This window comes from Gymnoscopelus braueri, assembly GCF_963280865.1.
Source record: "Gymnoscopelus braueri genome assembly, chromosome: 23".
NCBI classification, from domain to species: Eukaryota; Metazoa; Chordata; class Actinopteri; order Myctophiformes; family Myctophidae; genus Gymnoscopelus; species Gymnoscopelus braueri.
This window is the reverse complement of record NC_137625.1, coordinates 28,492,090-28,510,125: the sequence shown is the minus strand read 5'-3', so window position 1 is coordinate 28,510,125 and position 18,036 is coordinate 28,492,090. Positions and strand designations below refer to the sequence as shown.

The window sequence follows — 18,036 nt, the reverse complement described above, 5'->3', positions numbered from 1 at the left end:
CAATGTGTTGCATCCGTGACACATCGGGAGCTTGTAGGGGCGGCTATTTTCGACGCGCAACACCGTTGAAGTATGAATCAGGCTCTTTTAGTTCACGTTGTGCGGAAGTGCGGAAATGCTGTGCAGCGGTACCAGAGGCTAATGTACTCCCGACTTTGAGCCTCTGACTGATGGGCTAATCAGTAACGTTATGCTTTCTAACCTTGCACAAAGACACAACAACTTCCACCTTGGCTTCCGGCCCCATTTTCTCAAATATTTTCAGAAACAGGCAAGAGAGGGCAGTTCAATCAACCCTAGCAACCAGTGGGTGCAGATTTGCAGGTCTGTTACAGCTATGCTCGCGGTAACCGTGTCTAATTCATCATTGCGAACGCAGCGGAAGGAGGCGCGCCGCTCCGCGCAAGTGGCGCTTACTATGAAACCGTGCTCGGCTTGTGTGTGTCTCTTAGTGTGTTCAACGCTCTCATTGGCTGCATGCACCCATGTGACTCACATGCGTGCACTGCCTGTAAGCAGCCACCCGAGTGCGCCAGAGTGCAGGAATTTAGACAATGCTCTGATCTGCCTGCAACACACACACACACACACACACACACACACACACACACACACACACACACACACACACACACACACACACACACACACACACACACACACACACACACACACACACACACACACACACACACACACAGTCAATGTTCTCTCCCCATCACGGGGAAATAACACGGATTACAAGTCTGTAAATACACAATATTTTCGAGCTGCGTTCGCTTCCCGCGTTCGCGCGTCTTACTTGTAGTTCTCACCCATATTTTTATACGTTGTGGCAGTGGTTATGGGGTAGAGTGACCGGTAGAGTGGCCGGATGGCAACCGCGAGGTTCCCAGTTCGATCCCGGGCTCCCCCGGAGTTAGTGTCGAAGTGTCCTTGAGCAAGACACTGAACCCCTAATTGCTCCAGATGAGCAGGTTGGTGCCTTGCATGGTTTCCTTCGCCATCGGTGTATGAATGTGTGTGTGTGTGAATGGGTGAATGTAATGCACAATCTATGTAAAGCGCTTTGGATAAAAGCGCTATATAAATGCACCATTTACCATTTATACAGACTCTTTCCACTTATGGTATATGATCTTCCACAATCACCTGATTATTGCCTGTGAGCTCCCATGCCCCATCCTTTATCACTGCTATACTGGAAACTAAATCATATTATACGCTTGTAACTTACCAGGGTGAGGACCAGATGAAAGGCTAAAAGTTGATCTAAAAATGACAACATTTGCATTGCCTGGCTGATCCATATGTAAAAAAATGCAGCAAGAAAAACACAGTGACTCCGACACGGAGCCCTCCCCCTGAATCCTCCCCCGCTGTGATCTGTGTTCATGCTCTGTGATCACAGAAACATGGGGGTGTCCAATAATGAATGAATGTTTTCTAAAGAGGTTGGAGCAGGACATGGCGGAAGATGAAACATAGGAAAGTAGGGCACGGCACGGCGGTATTCACAAGAGAGACCGTTAAAAGTCTCAGGGTTGTTTTTTCTCTCGCCGTCTTCTTGGGACTTTTTCTTTTTAATGAACCGCCGTCCCTCTCCAGAAGCAGAAAACTACCCAAACATGTATTTACAGCACACTGTGATGAATTGTTCGTGCACTTTAAAGTGAGCATAAAAGAAGTCATAAAGAAGTCATAATCATAACACTCAATAGCTTTGCCATCAATATTGCACGGTGTCTACCCTCTTGTGGCTCGCTGGCTCCTTCAAGTGGTCAGTTATGGAACTGCACGTGTGTTTATCTAATCTAGTGTGGTGGTTCTCAAACTTGTTCATGTCAAGGACCCCCAAAATGATATGTATTTGGCCGCGGACTCCCATCTGAAAATATTTTGTTCCAGGGACCCCCAGGAGCGAAGATTTGAGTAAAAAATGTTTGCTTTAAAAATATATATATATTCAAAGACATGCACACATTTTCAAGATTTTTCAAAAATACCAGATCTACAAGCTCATAGCGCGGCACTCTGTGCTTGTAGATCGGCTATTTTTGAATAGCCAAAGTATAAAAGGTTAAAGTGGTTAAAATTATTGTGACGCTATATTCACAAATATCACATTTTGCTGGGGAACCCCTGGAACCCCCCTAAGGACCCCTGGGGGTCCCCGAACCCCACTTTGAGAACCAATGATCTAGTGCACTGGATAGCAGAATGCAAATGCACTGACTCTCCTCTCCTCTCCTCTCCTCTCCTCTCCTCTCCTCTCCTCTCCTCTCCTCTTCTCTTCTCTTTACAACACAGATATGGAGACATGGTACCGAAGACCATCCTGGGGAAGATCTTTGGTTCTATCTGCTCGCTGAGCGGTGTTCTGGTCATCGCTCTTCCGGTGCCTGTCATCGTCTCCAACTTCAGCCGCATCTACCACCAGAGCCAGCGTGCCGACAAGAGACGCGCACAAAAGGTGACCTGCAACCGCCCCCCCTCCCCCCACCCCCCCCCCTACACACAGACACACACACACACGCACGCACACACACACACACACACACACACACACACACACACACACACACACACACACACACACACACACACACACACACACACACACACACACACACACACACACACACACACACACACACACACACACACACACACAGTCAATGTTCTCTCCCCATCACGGGGAAATAACGCGCACAAAAGGTGACCTGCAACCGCCCCCCCTCCCCCCACCCCCCCCCCCTACACACAGACACACACACACACGCACGCACACACACACACACACACACACACACACACACACACACACACACACACACACACACACACACACACACACACACACACACACACACACACACACACACACACACACTCACTCACTCACTCACTCACTCACTCACTCACTCACTCACTCACTCACTCACTCACTCACTCACTCACTCACTCACTCACTCACTAAGCTGTTTGCTTTGAGCATGGAGTGGTTTGTGGCAGTGGTGTAAAGTAACTAAGTGCATATACTCAAGTGTACTTAAGTACAATTTTGAGGTATTTTTACTTTAATGGAGTATTTCTAATTTTCAGTACTTTTAGTTCTACTCCACTACATCTCAGAGGCAAATATTTTACTTTTACTCCCCTACAATTATATTTGTAACAGAGTATCTACATTGCAGTATTGATACTTTTACTTAAGTAAAAACATTTAGTACTTTTTTCCACCACTGGTTTGTGGCAGCCCCAAAACACCTTGGAAAAAGGAAAAGAGAGCAGCACACATCCACAGCACTTCATGTCTCGTCGCAGTACGACTCGTGACGCAGAGCCCCTTGCTCTTATTTTAGAAATGTCGGTCGCAGCGGAATACACACGGGACGAGTCAGAGAGAGAGACCCATGGAAAGACAGAAAGAGGCAGAGAGAGAGAGAGGACTTTATCATCAAGCACTTTCAGGGCATCACGTCCCCTCCAAGATCAACAAACTGTTTTTCTAGTTGAGCTGCAGAGCTTTGCTTTGCCCTGAGGGAGACATATGGAAACATGCATGCTGGACAGGGAGCGCTACCGTCAGTGGTGGAAAAAGTACTCAAATAGTTTTACTTAAGTAAAAGTATCAATACTGCAGTAAAGAAATACTTTGTTACAAGTAAAAGTCCGGAATTCAAAATGTACTTGAGTAAAAGTAGAAAAGTATTGGCATCAAAATGTACCAAAAGTAGAAAGTACTCATTATGCAGAATGTCCCATTAAAAATGTTCAAATGTATAAAAATCTTTAGAAAATAGCAGATCTACAAGCTCACAATGTGACGCATTGCGACGTATTGTGAGCTTGTAGATCGGCTATTTTCAAATGGCCGAAGTGTATATAGGGCTGTAAGTGGTTAATGTATGTGTTGTAATAATAATCAAAATCTACAAAGTAACTAGTATAGTTCAAATAAATGTAGTGGAGAAAAAGTACAATATTTGGATCCAAGATGCAGTGGAGTAGAAGTAAAAGTATTGGAAATTGTAAATACTCTAGTACAAATACCTCAAAATGTTACTTAAGTACAGTACAGTAAATGTATTTAGTTACTTTCCACCACTGACTACCGTGTGTGTGTGTGTGTGTGTGTGTGTGTGTGTGTGTGTGTGTGTGTGTGTGTGTGTGTGTGTGTGTGTGTGTGTGTGTGTGTGTGTGTGTGTGTGTGTGTGTGTGTGTGTGTGTGTGTGTGTGTGTGTGTGTGTGTGTCGTGAGTGCGCGTGTGCATACTGCTATCATTGTGAGAACAGAGAACCAAATGTCCTCTCAAGCATAGAAAGACGAGAGGAATTACGGAAATTAAGAACATTTCCTCATTTTACAATAGGCTGTTTTTAGAGTTTAGGTTAGAGTTAGGTTTAGGCTTAGGGTTCAAATTAGCGTTAGCTTGCGGTGAAGGTGAAGGTTAAAGTTGGGCATGTAGTGCTGAAGGTGAAGATTAGGTTTAGTATTTAGTCAATAGAAATCAGTCGGAAGTCCTCACAACAAGTACAGCAGTGCCAGGCAGTGTTGATTTCGTCGACTACAACTATGACGAAAAATGTCAGTCGACTACCTTTTTTCACTGACAAATTAAATAAAAACTAAGCTACGATGACTAAAACTAAGACAAAATACAGTATATTGACAATTTCGTCAACAAATAAAAACTAAACTAGAATATTAGTGAGGGACGAGTGGAGAAGAGATCCAGTAGAACTAAAAGACTGTCATTTTATGTTTGGTTGCGCTCAGGTGTTGCGCTCTGAAAATTTTCAGCATGCAACCAAGTGTAAAATCAGCCATTACGACTAAATAATCTATAGTGGTATTTAATCAACTAAAACTAGACTTCAGCATGCAACCAAGTGTAAAATCAGCCATCAAGGCACCGCCAAAATACATTTTAGTCGACTATGATCTTATATTTAGTCGACTAAAACAGTAAAACATTTCAGGTGACTAAAATATGACTAAAACTAAATGGAATTTGATTCAAAAGACTATGGCTTAAACTGAATCAAAATTTGCTGTCAAAATCAACACCAGTCGGAAGTCCTCAGAAGTTCAGCAGTGCCAGGGTGTGTCTCTCTGTGTGTGTGTGTGTGTGTGTGTGTGTAAAGTCTATCCACATTCTATCCATGCCCGTATAACTCTTTCGAGCAGAGGCTTTGCTAAGCAATAAGCATCATTCAGTGCCAGACAAGAGAGAGCTGATATTTGCTGCGCTGTTCAGCGCCTCCATCCCCCAAAGGTGCGCTTTATTTACTCTTCTAAAGCCGACTGGCGTGCAGAGCTCTCCACTGTTTCCACAAAGCACAATCCAATCCGCCACGGTAGCATTCGCACAATATACATAGAGCTACCCAGAGGTGTACACACACACACACACACACACACACACACACACACACACACACACACACACACACACACACACACACACACACACACACACACACACACACACACACACACACACAGACACACAGGGTAAATGGATGGGCTAAATGAACATTTGTGTTTGTTCGCAAACAGAAAACCAGGCTTGCTAGAATTCGCAGCCCTATTTTATACCTAGGCTATTTGAAAATAGCAGATCTAGAAGCTCACAACGCGTCGCATCGCAACGCGTTGTGAGCTTGTAGATCTGCTATTTTCAAACATTTCAGTATTTTTACTTTTGGCACTTTAAGTACATTTTGTTACCAATACTTTTGTACTTTTACCCAAGTACATTTTGAACCCCAGACTTTTACTTGTAACAGAGTGTTTCTACATTGCAGTATTGCTACTTAAGTAAAACCTTTGAGTACTTTTTCCACCACAGCACACGCACACACACACACACACACACACACACACCACCACGCATGCACGCACGCACGCACGCACGCACGCACGCACGCACGCACGCACGCACGCACGCACGCACACACGCATACACTCACACACTCACACAGGGTAAGTGGACGGGCTTAAATGAACATTTGTGTTTGTTCGCAAACAGAAAACCAGGCTTGCTAGAATTTGCGTGGCGAAGAGAGGAGGGGCTAGCGCTTATATGCAGTACAAAACAAGCAACAGGCTCCTGGTTGACGTTGACGAGGAGGAGGTAAACCGTGGAAATGCAAACCGCTCTCGGCCGGTGCCGGTGTCTTATTTTGTACTTTGTTTTTGTCATACATTTTCCTTTTTTGTTTTTGTTTAGTCTTTCTCTTTTTGACCCGTGACATGACGTGACATGCCAAGGCTAGTGCATGCTGGGTATCTGATGCCCCACCCCTATCTCTATTCTCTCTCTCTCTCTAGCCTCGTTCCCCATAGACATATAAAGGTGGACGCCTCCTCCGGCTCTGAGGCGTCTGTATCTCGGGCGCCATTTTAGAGGAGGCAAGCTTCCGCGTGTGTCACAGAAGGGGGCGTTCGGTAGGCCAATCAGAGGCAGGTGGGGGTGGGTCTTTTCGTAACCCAGCCCTTAACCCTTTAGATTCTGACAAGTCCCGGAAAAGACGCGCCGTGATTGGCCAGTAGTCAGGAAGCTTGCTTTCTCAAAAATGGCGCCCGCTCAGAGCCAGAGGAGGCGTCTACCTTTATCTATGGTTTTCCTCCCTCCAGTGGTGCCACCTCGTCATGTGTTTTGTTGCCACACTCATTCTATGCATTTTGGACGCCATGTCAGCACGGCCGTGATGCTATACCAATAGGCCTGTCACAATTACTACATAGTCGTCTAATCACAATTATTTGAGATAATCGCAATTATCTTTGCATAATCGTCATAATCGTTTCTATTTTGAAAAAACAGAAATAGCAGATCTACAAGCTTACAACCCGTCACTTTGTCACTTTGTGATGCGTTGTAAGCTTGTAGATCAGCTATTTCTCCTATTTCTGCTATTTTTACATGTATAAAATGATTAAATGTATAAAATGATTAAGTTAAGTTAAGTTTTGTCATGCTGCCCTGTGCAATTTTTGAATACGAAGCCTAAAGGGCAAACAGAAATGAAAATGTACATAATGTTCCAATGTTCAATGGCAATCAAATCGTTAATCGCAATTTTTTTAAGTGACGGTTAATGTGTAATCGTGACAGCTCTAGCGACCGACCCCGCCTGCACTGCTCATGACATCATTGGAACGGATCATGGAATTCCATAAACGCGTGCAGGAATGTATAGCGGGCTGAGCTGCATGCCAATCAGCGGGCACCACCGCACGCCACGGGGGCACAGAGTCAGTGTGGCAAGGTGGCAAAGAGTCTAAATGGCTCTCTTTTTAAGTTTCGTGAAACTTATTTCACAGGTTCTGGGTTTCTTCCAGTGTTGATTCCGTCTACGAAAAATGTTCGTCGACTACCTTTTTTCTAAGTTATGATGAGTAGAACTAAGACTAAATATATTGACAATTTCGTCAACAAATAAAAACTAGACCAAAATGTTAGTGAGGGACTAGTGGAGAAGAGATCCAGTAGAACTAAAAGACAAGTCATTTTATGTTCGGTTGCACTCAGGTGTTGCGCTCTGGAAATAGCAGATCTACAAGCTCACAACGCGTCGCAGCGCGACGCGTTGTGAGCTTGTAGATCGGCTATTTTCAGCATGCAACCATTTGTAAAATCAGCCATTACGACGCCATCAAGGCACCGCCAACATACATTTTAGTCGACTAAATAATCTATAATGGTATTTAATCAACTAAAACTAGACTAACAGTAAAACATTTCAGGTGACTAAAATATGACTCAAACTAAATAGAATTTGATTCAAAATCAACACCAGTTCTGGGTTACGCTTCGTAGTTGAAAAGTGGCCACAAAGTGGAGGCTTGACAATTATGCACTTCTATGCAGATGATCACGTTTCCAAGTTCCACTTCCCGTGCGTCACAGTGATTCTGTCCCCCTCAGCCCTGACACCCCGTGGCTCTGCTGGATCAAACCAGGCTCGAGTACAAAGTGGCCTAACCATGCACGCATGAACACTTGGATCCAAACGCCGGATCCACAAACTGCTAGATATCGTCTATGAGTGCTGTTTGACCCGCTGAGCCATCAATCGTCATGACTACACCTTCAAAAGGGAGGGGAGGGTGGTACGGGACATTGAATGCATTCACACGCCACACGTTCTCACCACGTTCTGGTAACAAACAGGAAGGGTTGCCGCCGTGTCGTGAGAACACCGTAGCACACTGTCCGCAGCTCCAGCTTTCGGACGCGAAGCCTTCTTTGTGTGCCGCCGGTTGTTGAGGGATGTACCATTGTAGAATCTTTGAGATATTAACTGGGCGACCATGTTGTTGTTGTTTTTTTTGTGCTCCGAAGGCCTCCAAGGAAGCGGGCAAGGCGCTGGTTTGTAAGACCAACCCCACCTTCGAGGTGCACCATCACCACCTGCTACACTGCCTGGAGAAGACCACAGTAAGAACACACACACACACACACACACACACACACACACACACACACACACACACACACACACACACACACACACACACACACACACACACACACACACACACACACACACACACACACACACACACACACACACAAACACTGAAACATGATTATCGGTAAATACCCAGTACAGTCACCAGTAAATAACAACCTGGGCGCCATTGAAAAAACGTTGGCATTGTATGTTTCTGCAAATCACAGACACGTTGAATGTCTGTGATTTGCATGAATCCAGATTCTGACCCAATCGTTGATTTGTAGATCAAATAGGCTAGACTTCTTCTTTCTTCTTTTCCTCTCGGCTAATATCACATCAGGGGTCACCTCAGCGGATCATCTATTTAGATCTGCTAGTTATAATAGATTATAACTCATTCCCAGCCTATTGAGTCTGTACTCCTGCCTACTAGACATGTAACGATCCACGCAACTCACGATACGATTCGAATCACGATACTAGGTTCACAATACGATTGTTCACGATTTTTTAAACACAAAATAATTTTCCAGACAAATGACAGAAAAATCTAATTTCTTACACAAAATGCAGTATTTTCTTCTCTCTCTTTTTTTTCTTTCAATACTGTGTTTTCTCTTATCCTCTTTTCAAAACAGTAGCAAAGGACTGAAAACTATATATTTTTTTTTAATCAATTCTCTTACAAAGATCCTATATTTTCTTCTCTTTACGTGCCCTCTGGTGTTTGCATCACAATACATTTTACATTAAATCGATTAAAATTGTCACCAGTTTGAATCGATTTTAATCGATTTACGATAAATCATTACTTGCCTACTGTCCTAGAAACGTTGAGATTTGACCTACACATATCAGTGGTTTGCAAAAACATGCAACGGCTAAACATTTTGTTGTTGCATTTACCACCATTTATGTCATACAATGCCCTGACTCTCTCCATCCTCCTCCATCCCCTCCCTCCCCCAGAACCACGAGTTCGTGGACGAGAAGACGTTCGAGAACAGCTGCATGGAGGTGAGCATGGTGAAGCAGCAGGAGCAGCAGCACCAGCACCAGCATCCGTCCCGCTCCTCCAGCGTCTCCTCGACCTCCTCGTCCAGCCACGGCCTGACGTGCTGCTCGCGCCGGAAGAGGAAGAGCTTCAACGCGCCCGCCAACTCCAACATGATGGCGGTGGGGGGCCGGCGGGGGAGCGTGCAGGAGCTCAGCACCATCCAGATCCGAGAGAGACCCGCAGCCAACAGGTGCTGAAACAGTGTTGATTTCGTCGACTAAAACTATGACGAAAAATGTCTGTCGACTACCTTTTTTTCACTGACGAAAACTAAACGAAAACTAAGCTATGATGACTAAAACTATGACTAAATATGCTGACAATTTCGTCAACAGATAAAAACTAGACTAAAATGTTTGGGAGGGACTAGTGGAGGAGAGATCCAGTAGAACTAAAAGACAAGTCATCATGGGTGCGCGCGGGTGTCACAGACCGAAAATAGCTGATCTACAAGTTCACAACGCGTCGCAGCGCGACGTGTTGTGAGCTTGTAGATCGGCTATTTTCGGCATGCAGCTAAGTGAAAATCCAAGGCACCGCCAAAAATACATAATAGTCGAATAAATCAACTGTAGATTTAGTCGCCTATAATCTTATGATATTTATGATATTTACTAAAACTAGACTAACATAAAACATTTCAGGTGACTAAAATATGACTACAACTAAATGGAATTTTATTCCAAAGACTATGACTAAAACTAAATCAAAATGTGTGTCAAAAACACTGGTGTGAACACCTTTGAAGAGCTCCTTAAAAACCAGTGGTTCTCAAAAGGTTTTTAAATTCCAGGACCCCCATAACTCTGAGAGTATACCAAAATGGACCCATGTTTGTAAACTCATTTACACCAATTTGCAGTGGGGTAAAGTAACTTAAAGTAACTAAGTACATTTACTCAAGTACAATGTTGAGGTAATTTTGCTTTACTGGAGTATTTCCAATTGTCTATAGGCCTAGCTACTTCTACTCCACTACATCTCAGACGCAAATATTGTACTTTTACTCCACTACAATTATTTGAAAACTTTAGTTACTAGTTACTTTGCAGATATAAATTATTACGTTATAAAATATACATTAACCATTTTACACCTATTTTATACATACGATCAGTCGCATCGCAACGCGTTGTGAGCTTGTAGATCTGCTATTTTCAAACATTTTACTAAATTAACTTTTGGTACTTTAAGTACATTTTGATGCCAATACTTTTGTACTGTTACTCAAGTAAAATTTTAATTCCGGACTTTCACTTGTAACAGAGTACTTCTACATTGCAGTATTGATACTTTTACTTAAGTAAAACATTTCAGTACTTTTTCCACCACCGCCAATTGTACACTCTCAGAGTTATAGACTTGTAAGGCTCCACTTGGGTCCCCTCAAGGAACCCTGAGAGGGTCCCTGGACCATACTTTGAGAACCACTGCCGTAAAATGATTATTTGTTTAGTCAGTCAATGATATGGTTTGCGTGGATAATGGTGGAATGTAAACGCTGTATTTATACTTAAAGGGATAATTCACCCCAAAAAAAATGTATTAGTCACCCCATGGAGACTTGAATTCATGGATATTTTTTTGTTTTTGTCACATTCCTAAGCCAATAATTTGATGACCATCGGACCGGTAGGCAGCGGTTCCGGTAGGAGATACAAAGGAGTCTCTTTGTGTCTCCTACCGGAACCGCTGCCGGTCATCAAATTATTGGCTTAGGAATGCGACAAAAACAAAAGAATATCCATGAATTCAAGTCTCCATGTGGGTGACTAATCCATAGAAAAATTAATAGTAATTTGGGGGGTGAACTATCCCTTTAATTGTGTGTGGGTGTTGCACACTGAAAAGCGAAAATAGACTCACAATTGTATATAATATTTTTGGGGTGCACGACACCTGCACGCAACCATGTATAACTCAGGTTTTACTAAATGCATTTACTGAAGTACTGTAATACAATTTAGAGGTACTTGTTTTTTTTACTTGAGTATTTCCATTTCTTGCTACTTTTTACTTCTACTCCACTACATTTGAGAGGTAAATATTGTACTTTTTACTCCACTACATTTATTTGACAACTTCAGTTACTAATTTTCTTTGCAGATTTATTAATAAACGTTATAAATCACTTACTTAACCCATTCAAGCCGGGAACGCATCTGTGTCATTTTAGATTTCTTTGGCTATTCAAAAATAGTAGATATACAAGCTCATAGCGCGGCACAGAGTGCCGCGCTATGAGATTGTAGATCTGCTATTGTTGTTATTTTTGCAAATCTTTGAATATATGTTTTTTTAAATTTTTAACTCAAATCTTTGCTTCTGGGGATTCTACAAATGTCTTCTAAATCCCAACAGTTTTTTGAAAAAACGTATGTTGCTATAATATCAGTGGTTCTCAAACTTGTTCATGGTCAAGGACCACCCAAAATTATTATGTAAAAGCAAAGAAGCAAAGATTTGAGTTAAAAATGTTCGCTTTAAAAACATATATTCAAAGATTTGCACACATTTTCGCAAATAGCTGATCTACAAGTTCATAGGGCGACATAGCGCTATGAACTTGTAGATCTGCTATTTTTGAATGGCCAAAGAAATCTAAAAATGACACAGTCAGATGCTTTCCCGGTCTATATGGGTTAAGTAAGTAATTTTGAATGCAGGACTTTTACTTGTGACAAAACATTTTACTGACAGGGACCACCTGTCTCCTCAGGGGTCCCTGTAATTCAGCCTTAGCTGGTATGGTATTGACAATTGGTCCCTAATCAACCCCTTCACTGTACTGATGTTCTTTTTTTAACCACTTTCAACCGCTATTAGATGTACAAACAAAGTATGCAGGGCTTAAATGGTTAATAAAATAAAGGCAAGTAATACAAGGGCAGTGGACTAGTCTAGAATGTAAGCATGTATAAAGTGTGAAATCTGTAATTCACATAAGTCTGGAACAGATATGTGGCGACCTTTACAAATGTGTTAAACACAGACAAAGCGTGAGTTTGCTATCATCTCTTGAGTCAATAACAAAATTGCCTAACGAGTAAAATGAGTCAGGGGTCCACCAGGGGTCCATGTGTGACACTCTATTCCCACGTTGAGTCAGGCTCGAGGAATCCAGGCTATGTCCAGCTGTGCCGGGGGGGGGGGGGCGTGGGTGGTCCGAATGGTCTGGGAACCCCACAGCCCAAACATGGACAACTGCTAAATCCACTCCACTGTGTTTAATACTGGATATACCAGTGGTGGTGTAAAGTAACTAAGTACATTTACTCAAGTACTGTACTTAAGTACAGTTTTGAGGTATTTTTTGTTTTACTTTACTGGAGTCTTTCCAATTTTCGGTACTTTTATACTTCTACTCCACTATATCCCAGAGGAAAATATTGTACTTTTACTCCACTACAATTATTTGAAAACTTGACTTACTTTGCAGATATAAATTCTTACATTATAAAACATATATTAACCACTTTAGCCCTATTTTATACATAGGTTGTTTGAAGCAGATCAGATAGCAGATCTACAAGCTCCAAACGCACCGCAATGCGACACGTTGTGAGCTTGTAGATCGGTTTATACTATATATATATATATTTAGATTTTAGTACTTTTACATTTGTTACTTTAAGTACATTTTGATACCAACACTTATGTACTTTTACTCAAGTAAATTTTGAATTCCGGACTTTTACTTCCGAGTACTTCTACATTGCAGTACTTGATACTTTTACTTAAGTAAGAGTAAGAGTACTTTTTCCACCACTGCTGGATACATCGCTCTCGCTCTCTCTCTCTCTCTCTCTCTCTCTCTCTCTCTCTCTCTCTCTCTCTCTCTCTCTCTCTCTCTGCTGTATCAGCACTGTGACCCTGGTCACTCTATCTCCTGCCCTCTTTCAGTCTCAGTCTCTCCTTATCGGTCCTCCCTTCTTCTCCAGAGGCTTTTTCCACTTCATTCCGATGTGCGAATTAGCTCATATTTCGTAGCGTCGGGCTCTCCCAATCAGTCAAAGAGATGTTCACAGCGTGCGAGCGCTAGTCACTGTTTGGCCAACATGTTTCAACCAGCTTGACAGAACACTCTGCTGTTTGAGAATCTATTGCTTTAAAGGGATAGTTCACCCAAAAATCATTTAGTTTTTGTCGCATTCCTAAACCAATAATTTGATGACCAGCGGACCGGTAGGCAGCGGTTTTGGTAGGAGACACAAAGGAGACTCTTTGCGTAAAAGTCTGGAATATAACATTTACTTGGATAAAAGTACAGAAGTGTTGGTATCAAAATGTACTTATAGTACCAAAAGTAAAAATACTCATTACGCAGAAGGTCCCATTTTTATACATTTGAGTTTTCCAATGTATAAAATGTACAAAAATCTTTTGAAAATAGCCGATCTACAAGCTCACAATGCGTCGCATCGCGACACATTGTGAGCTTTTAGATCGGCTATTTTCCAATGGCCGAATTTTGTATATAGGGGGCGGGGCTGAAAGTGTTTTGTAATAATAACCAAAATGTACAAAGTAACTAGTAACTAAAGTTTTCGAATAATTGTAATCGAGTAAAAGCATAATATTTGCCTCTGAGATGTCGTGGAGTAGAAGTGTAAGCACTGAAAATTGGAAATAATACCTCAAAATGGTACTTAAGTACAGTACTTGAGTAAATGTACTTTACACCACTGCCATAGCCCCACTACCCAGTACAGTAATATCTCTTGCATTGGATCATGCTACTTCAAAAGAAGAGAGGCGCTTGAATTTGACTGTTTTAAAATTCTGTAAGGATAAGGATAATTCCTTTAACAGGTCCGTTCATGAAAGTCCTTGTGCCTGTGAGCAATTAGGGGTTAAGAGTCTTGCTCAGGGACAAATTTCATTTCATCAACACATTTGCTGGCCTGGCCTGGAATCGTACCTGGGGCAACCAGGGCCTCTGGCTCCCTAGGCGGGCTCACTAACCACTCAGCTATGGCCGCCCCAGTCACAAAACCGTTGCATTCCTATAACCTTTATGTATGTGTGTGTGTGCGCGTGTGCGTGCGTGTATGTGTGTGCTTGCGTGTGTGTGTGTGTGTTTCTCTCTTTTTTGCCGTTATAGCCGTTCCAATCTGAACGCCAAGTTCGACGAGCGGGTGCCCCTGAACTGTGACGGCGCCCCCTACATGACGGCGGCGGTAATCAGCATGTCCAAGGCGTCGTCCCGCCCGTCCGTCCTCACGCCGCCGGAAGGGGACGCGCCGCCGGCGCCCAGCTCCGCGGACTACTCCCAGGCCAACATCGTCAGGGTGTCCGCCCTCTAGAACCTCCGACCCCATGCCGTCCTCTCGTGACATGGCAACCCCAGCCCCGCTTAGGGGGAAGGAAAATAAATGACACAAAAAAAAAGATGGGACTGTCGCGGGTTCGGAAAAAAACCGTTACCAGCATCGCTAGGCTGCAGGGAGCAGCGTTAGCAGCTTGGTACTATCCTCCATGAAAACATCTTTCAGTCATTAGCCACTATTTTTTTATTTTTCTTCCCAATATTACGTACGTTCCAATTCTAATGTCTTAAAGCGCATAAGAACGGAAGCCAGCGTTGAGGTTGTACATTTTCTTTTCTTTTTTTTTTTTACCACAGCAAACGGTGGTATCATGAGATGGTATTTTAGTCTTTTTGAGAGCTCTGACACCGTAGATTCGGGGAAAACTCGGAGTGTGAAACAACTTTCAACAAAATGCAGAGCAAAAAGGGGGGTGTGCATGGAACATGTCTGCGTTAAGCGTGTCTGAGCAACGAGGGGAGCTGTACGCGTGCACGCGTGAGCGCGCGGGCATTCACGCGTGGATGTCTCAGTGCATGCCTGTCCGTCCGTTCTGTCCGTCCGTCCATTCATCAGTCCGTCTGTCTGTCTGTCTGTCTGTATGTACGTGTGCATGGCCCCACTGCTCTTGCTTGTGTTTTGTGATTTTATGAGTTACTTGCCAGTCGGCATTGAGCAATAAGAGGTTGGATCTTTACCGCACAGCCTCTGTGTTCTTCTCTGTGTATATATGTTAAATATAAATATATCAGTTAGCGTTCCCACCCCTCATAGCTGACTGCCTTTCCTGTATGAACAAGACTCCATCTTTCTCTGTACATACCTCCCCCCCACCACACACACACCCACACACACACACACACACACACACACACACACACACACACACACACACACATCTTGTTCATCGTGTTCACAAAGCGAATGGCCATTGTGAAAACCTTTGCTGCCGTTACAGAAAAAAAAAAAAAAAACAGAATAAGGATCTCTTTCTCTCTGCACCAGAGATGACATTTATCTTGGTTGTCTTGCTTCCAAAAAACAACCCACATGTTGCCTGACCTGAAATGGTTTTATGTTTTAGTTGTTTTTATGTTTATGAATTTGTGTCAATGCCGCATTTTAGGAGTTTAAAAGAACTCTGTTTTTTCTGGCTGGGCTATCACTTTGATTGAGAGTAGATGTTCTTTAAGCAGACACCGGTGGTGAATATCGATGTCTCGAGATGAACATGTTCTTATTTGAATCCATTCCATTTTGATACAAAGAGGATTTTAATTTACCTTTTGGGACAAACTGTGAGCGGACTTCTTTGACACAGAGAGCTGGCGTGTGTTTTCATTTCCAAAGCGTGGATTTGTTCACAAGGTTTTCATTTTTGGGTTTGCTGACTCGTCGCACAAGGCCTGACTTTTACTCACTGACCACCGTGGCGTTTTAAAATGCATCATTAATGTATCATTAATGACTTGAACGGGTCATTTTCAAGGTGGTAGCGGACGCTCTCCAAGTGCTTTCCCACCATGGCACAGAACAGTCACTTACAGTCAATAACAGTTTATTCTCATGTTTTGCAGCTGATGAGCCAAACTTATGATGTCCAACTTTTCACCTCCCAGGGCTCATGTTAAGCACATGGTTGAGCTTAATGGTACAATACTGATGGATTTCTTAATGACTGGAATGGACCTTTTTTTTTTTTTTTTTTTTAAGACGGTCGACAAAGTCGGACCAAACAAGACAATTTTAAGTCAACATGCAAACCTGGTTGAACCCGCAGAGCCCTCTTCCCCTTCAAAACCCAAACCATTATCCATTATTGCTTGACTATAATGTGACATATGCAATGCTATATTTTTCTTTCTCTTGTTTTTGTAAAAAAAAAAAAAAAAAGTCATAAATAGCCTATGCTTTGTATTTTAGGGGTGAAGGGGTGGTTGGAAGAGGGTTGGGGGCTTGGGTATAGAAACATATTTTTAAGAACATTTGTTTTCAGTTTTTTCTTTGGTGGGGGGAGGGGGCCGGCTTTAAAAAAAAGAGAGAGAAAATTATGATTATCACAAGTGTTGCTAGTGCACACGTGCTGTAAATCGTTGTTCAGTGTAGTGACTCATTTCGGTTTAGTCTTTTTTTTCCTTCTTTTTTTCTTTTTGGTTGTTTCGTTTTTTTCTGTTCATTTCCATGACAAGTTGTAGTGTCTATTTGTTTTGTTTTTTTATCTCATGTTATGTTCAGCGACATCAATATTTTTCTAAAGGGTTACCGTTAGTAAAAAAAATGCATGCGTTTGCCAGAGGCTTTGGGTTTGATACTTGCACCAGAGCAGTCTCCATGTCTGTCTCTGTTTCTTTGTGACTGAAAAAGGGAAACTTCGCTTAGATGGCTGGTGGGTGGAGGTGGGACGGAGGTTGGGTGCTGGTAACGGTGTCCGGGTTTTAAGGATGATTCCAAACTTGTACATGACAAATATGTAAATTGAGGGAATTCCAGAGGATGATTATGATAACTAATGACTTTTTGATTTGTTTCAGCTTGTGTTCTTCTTTGACAAAATACCTGTATATGAATTATTGAGAATAATATTAAAAAGAGCATACAATTCAATGGTTTTAGTCTGGTGCCGTGTCTATGAGTAAATAGAATAAATAGTTGTCCTATTAAAATGCTCACACACGGCCTGGGTGTCTCCTTTGACATTTGACACAATGATCCGATATAAATTTGTATACAATGCAGGTTCAGGAGTGGAGACCACCCCTCTGCTTATTACGGCCATTCCCCGTTCTCAATTGCTTCCCGCCTTCACTCATTAGCCACTCCCCATTCACAATCGCCCGTATCCACTACACCTCAAGCCCCCAGAACCGAGAGGGAGCAGTGAAGTGCATTGGACACATGCTGGCCGTTCATAGGTACTGCAGCTTATTACGGCTGGGGCCCGACACATGAACGAGGAAAAGCGGTTTCGACCAATGGGCTCGACTCACGAGCTTGCGCACGGTGTTGAGCATGGAGGCGACGCAAAACGCGTCACCTCCGTGACGCAAAACGCGTCACATATAGGCCCCAAATAGGCCCCGCCCGTCACATTTCCCAACCCGGAAGAAGGGGTGAAAAGGGAGTATGCCCTGGGTGAGCAACTCCATACAAGTGAATGATCTCCGGTATTATATTTAACTCTATGCTACACCTGCCTCCA

At 42.9% G+C, this 18,036-nt stretch overlaps 1 protein-coding gene across 1 annotated transcript in view; it reads left to right on the top strand.

Annotated features, from left to right (window-relative positions):
* The window catches only part of kcnd2 (potassium voltage-gated channel, Shal-related subfamily, member 2), a gene marked incomplete at both ends in the record, with an annotated part of 196,977 nt that extends 182,143 nt beyond the window's left edge, over positions 1-14,834 (top strand). Inside the window, 5 exons of the mRNA XM_080421172.1 lie at positions 2,311-2,473; positions 6,038-6,142; positions 8,357-8,452; positions 9,441-9,718; positions 14,633-14,834. Coding sequence (XP_080277298.1) covers positions 2,311-2,473; positions 6,038-6,142; positions 8,357-8,452; positions 9,441-9,718; positions 14,633-14,834 — 844 coding nt within the window. The remainder of the gene's footprint in view (positions 1-2,310; positions 2,474-6,037; positions 6,143-8,356; positions 8,453-9,440; positions 9,719-14,632) is intronic.
* Between the last annotated feature and the right edge of the window lie 3,202 nt (positions 14,835-18,036).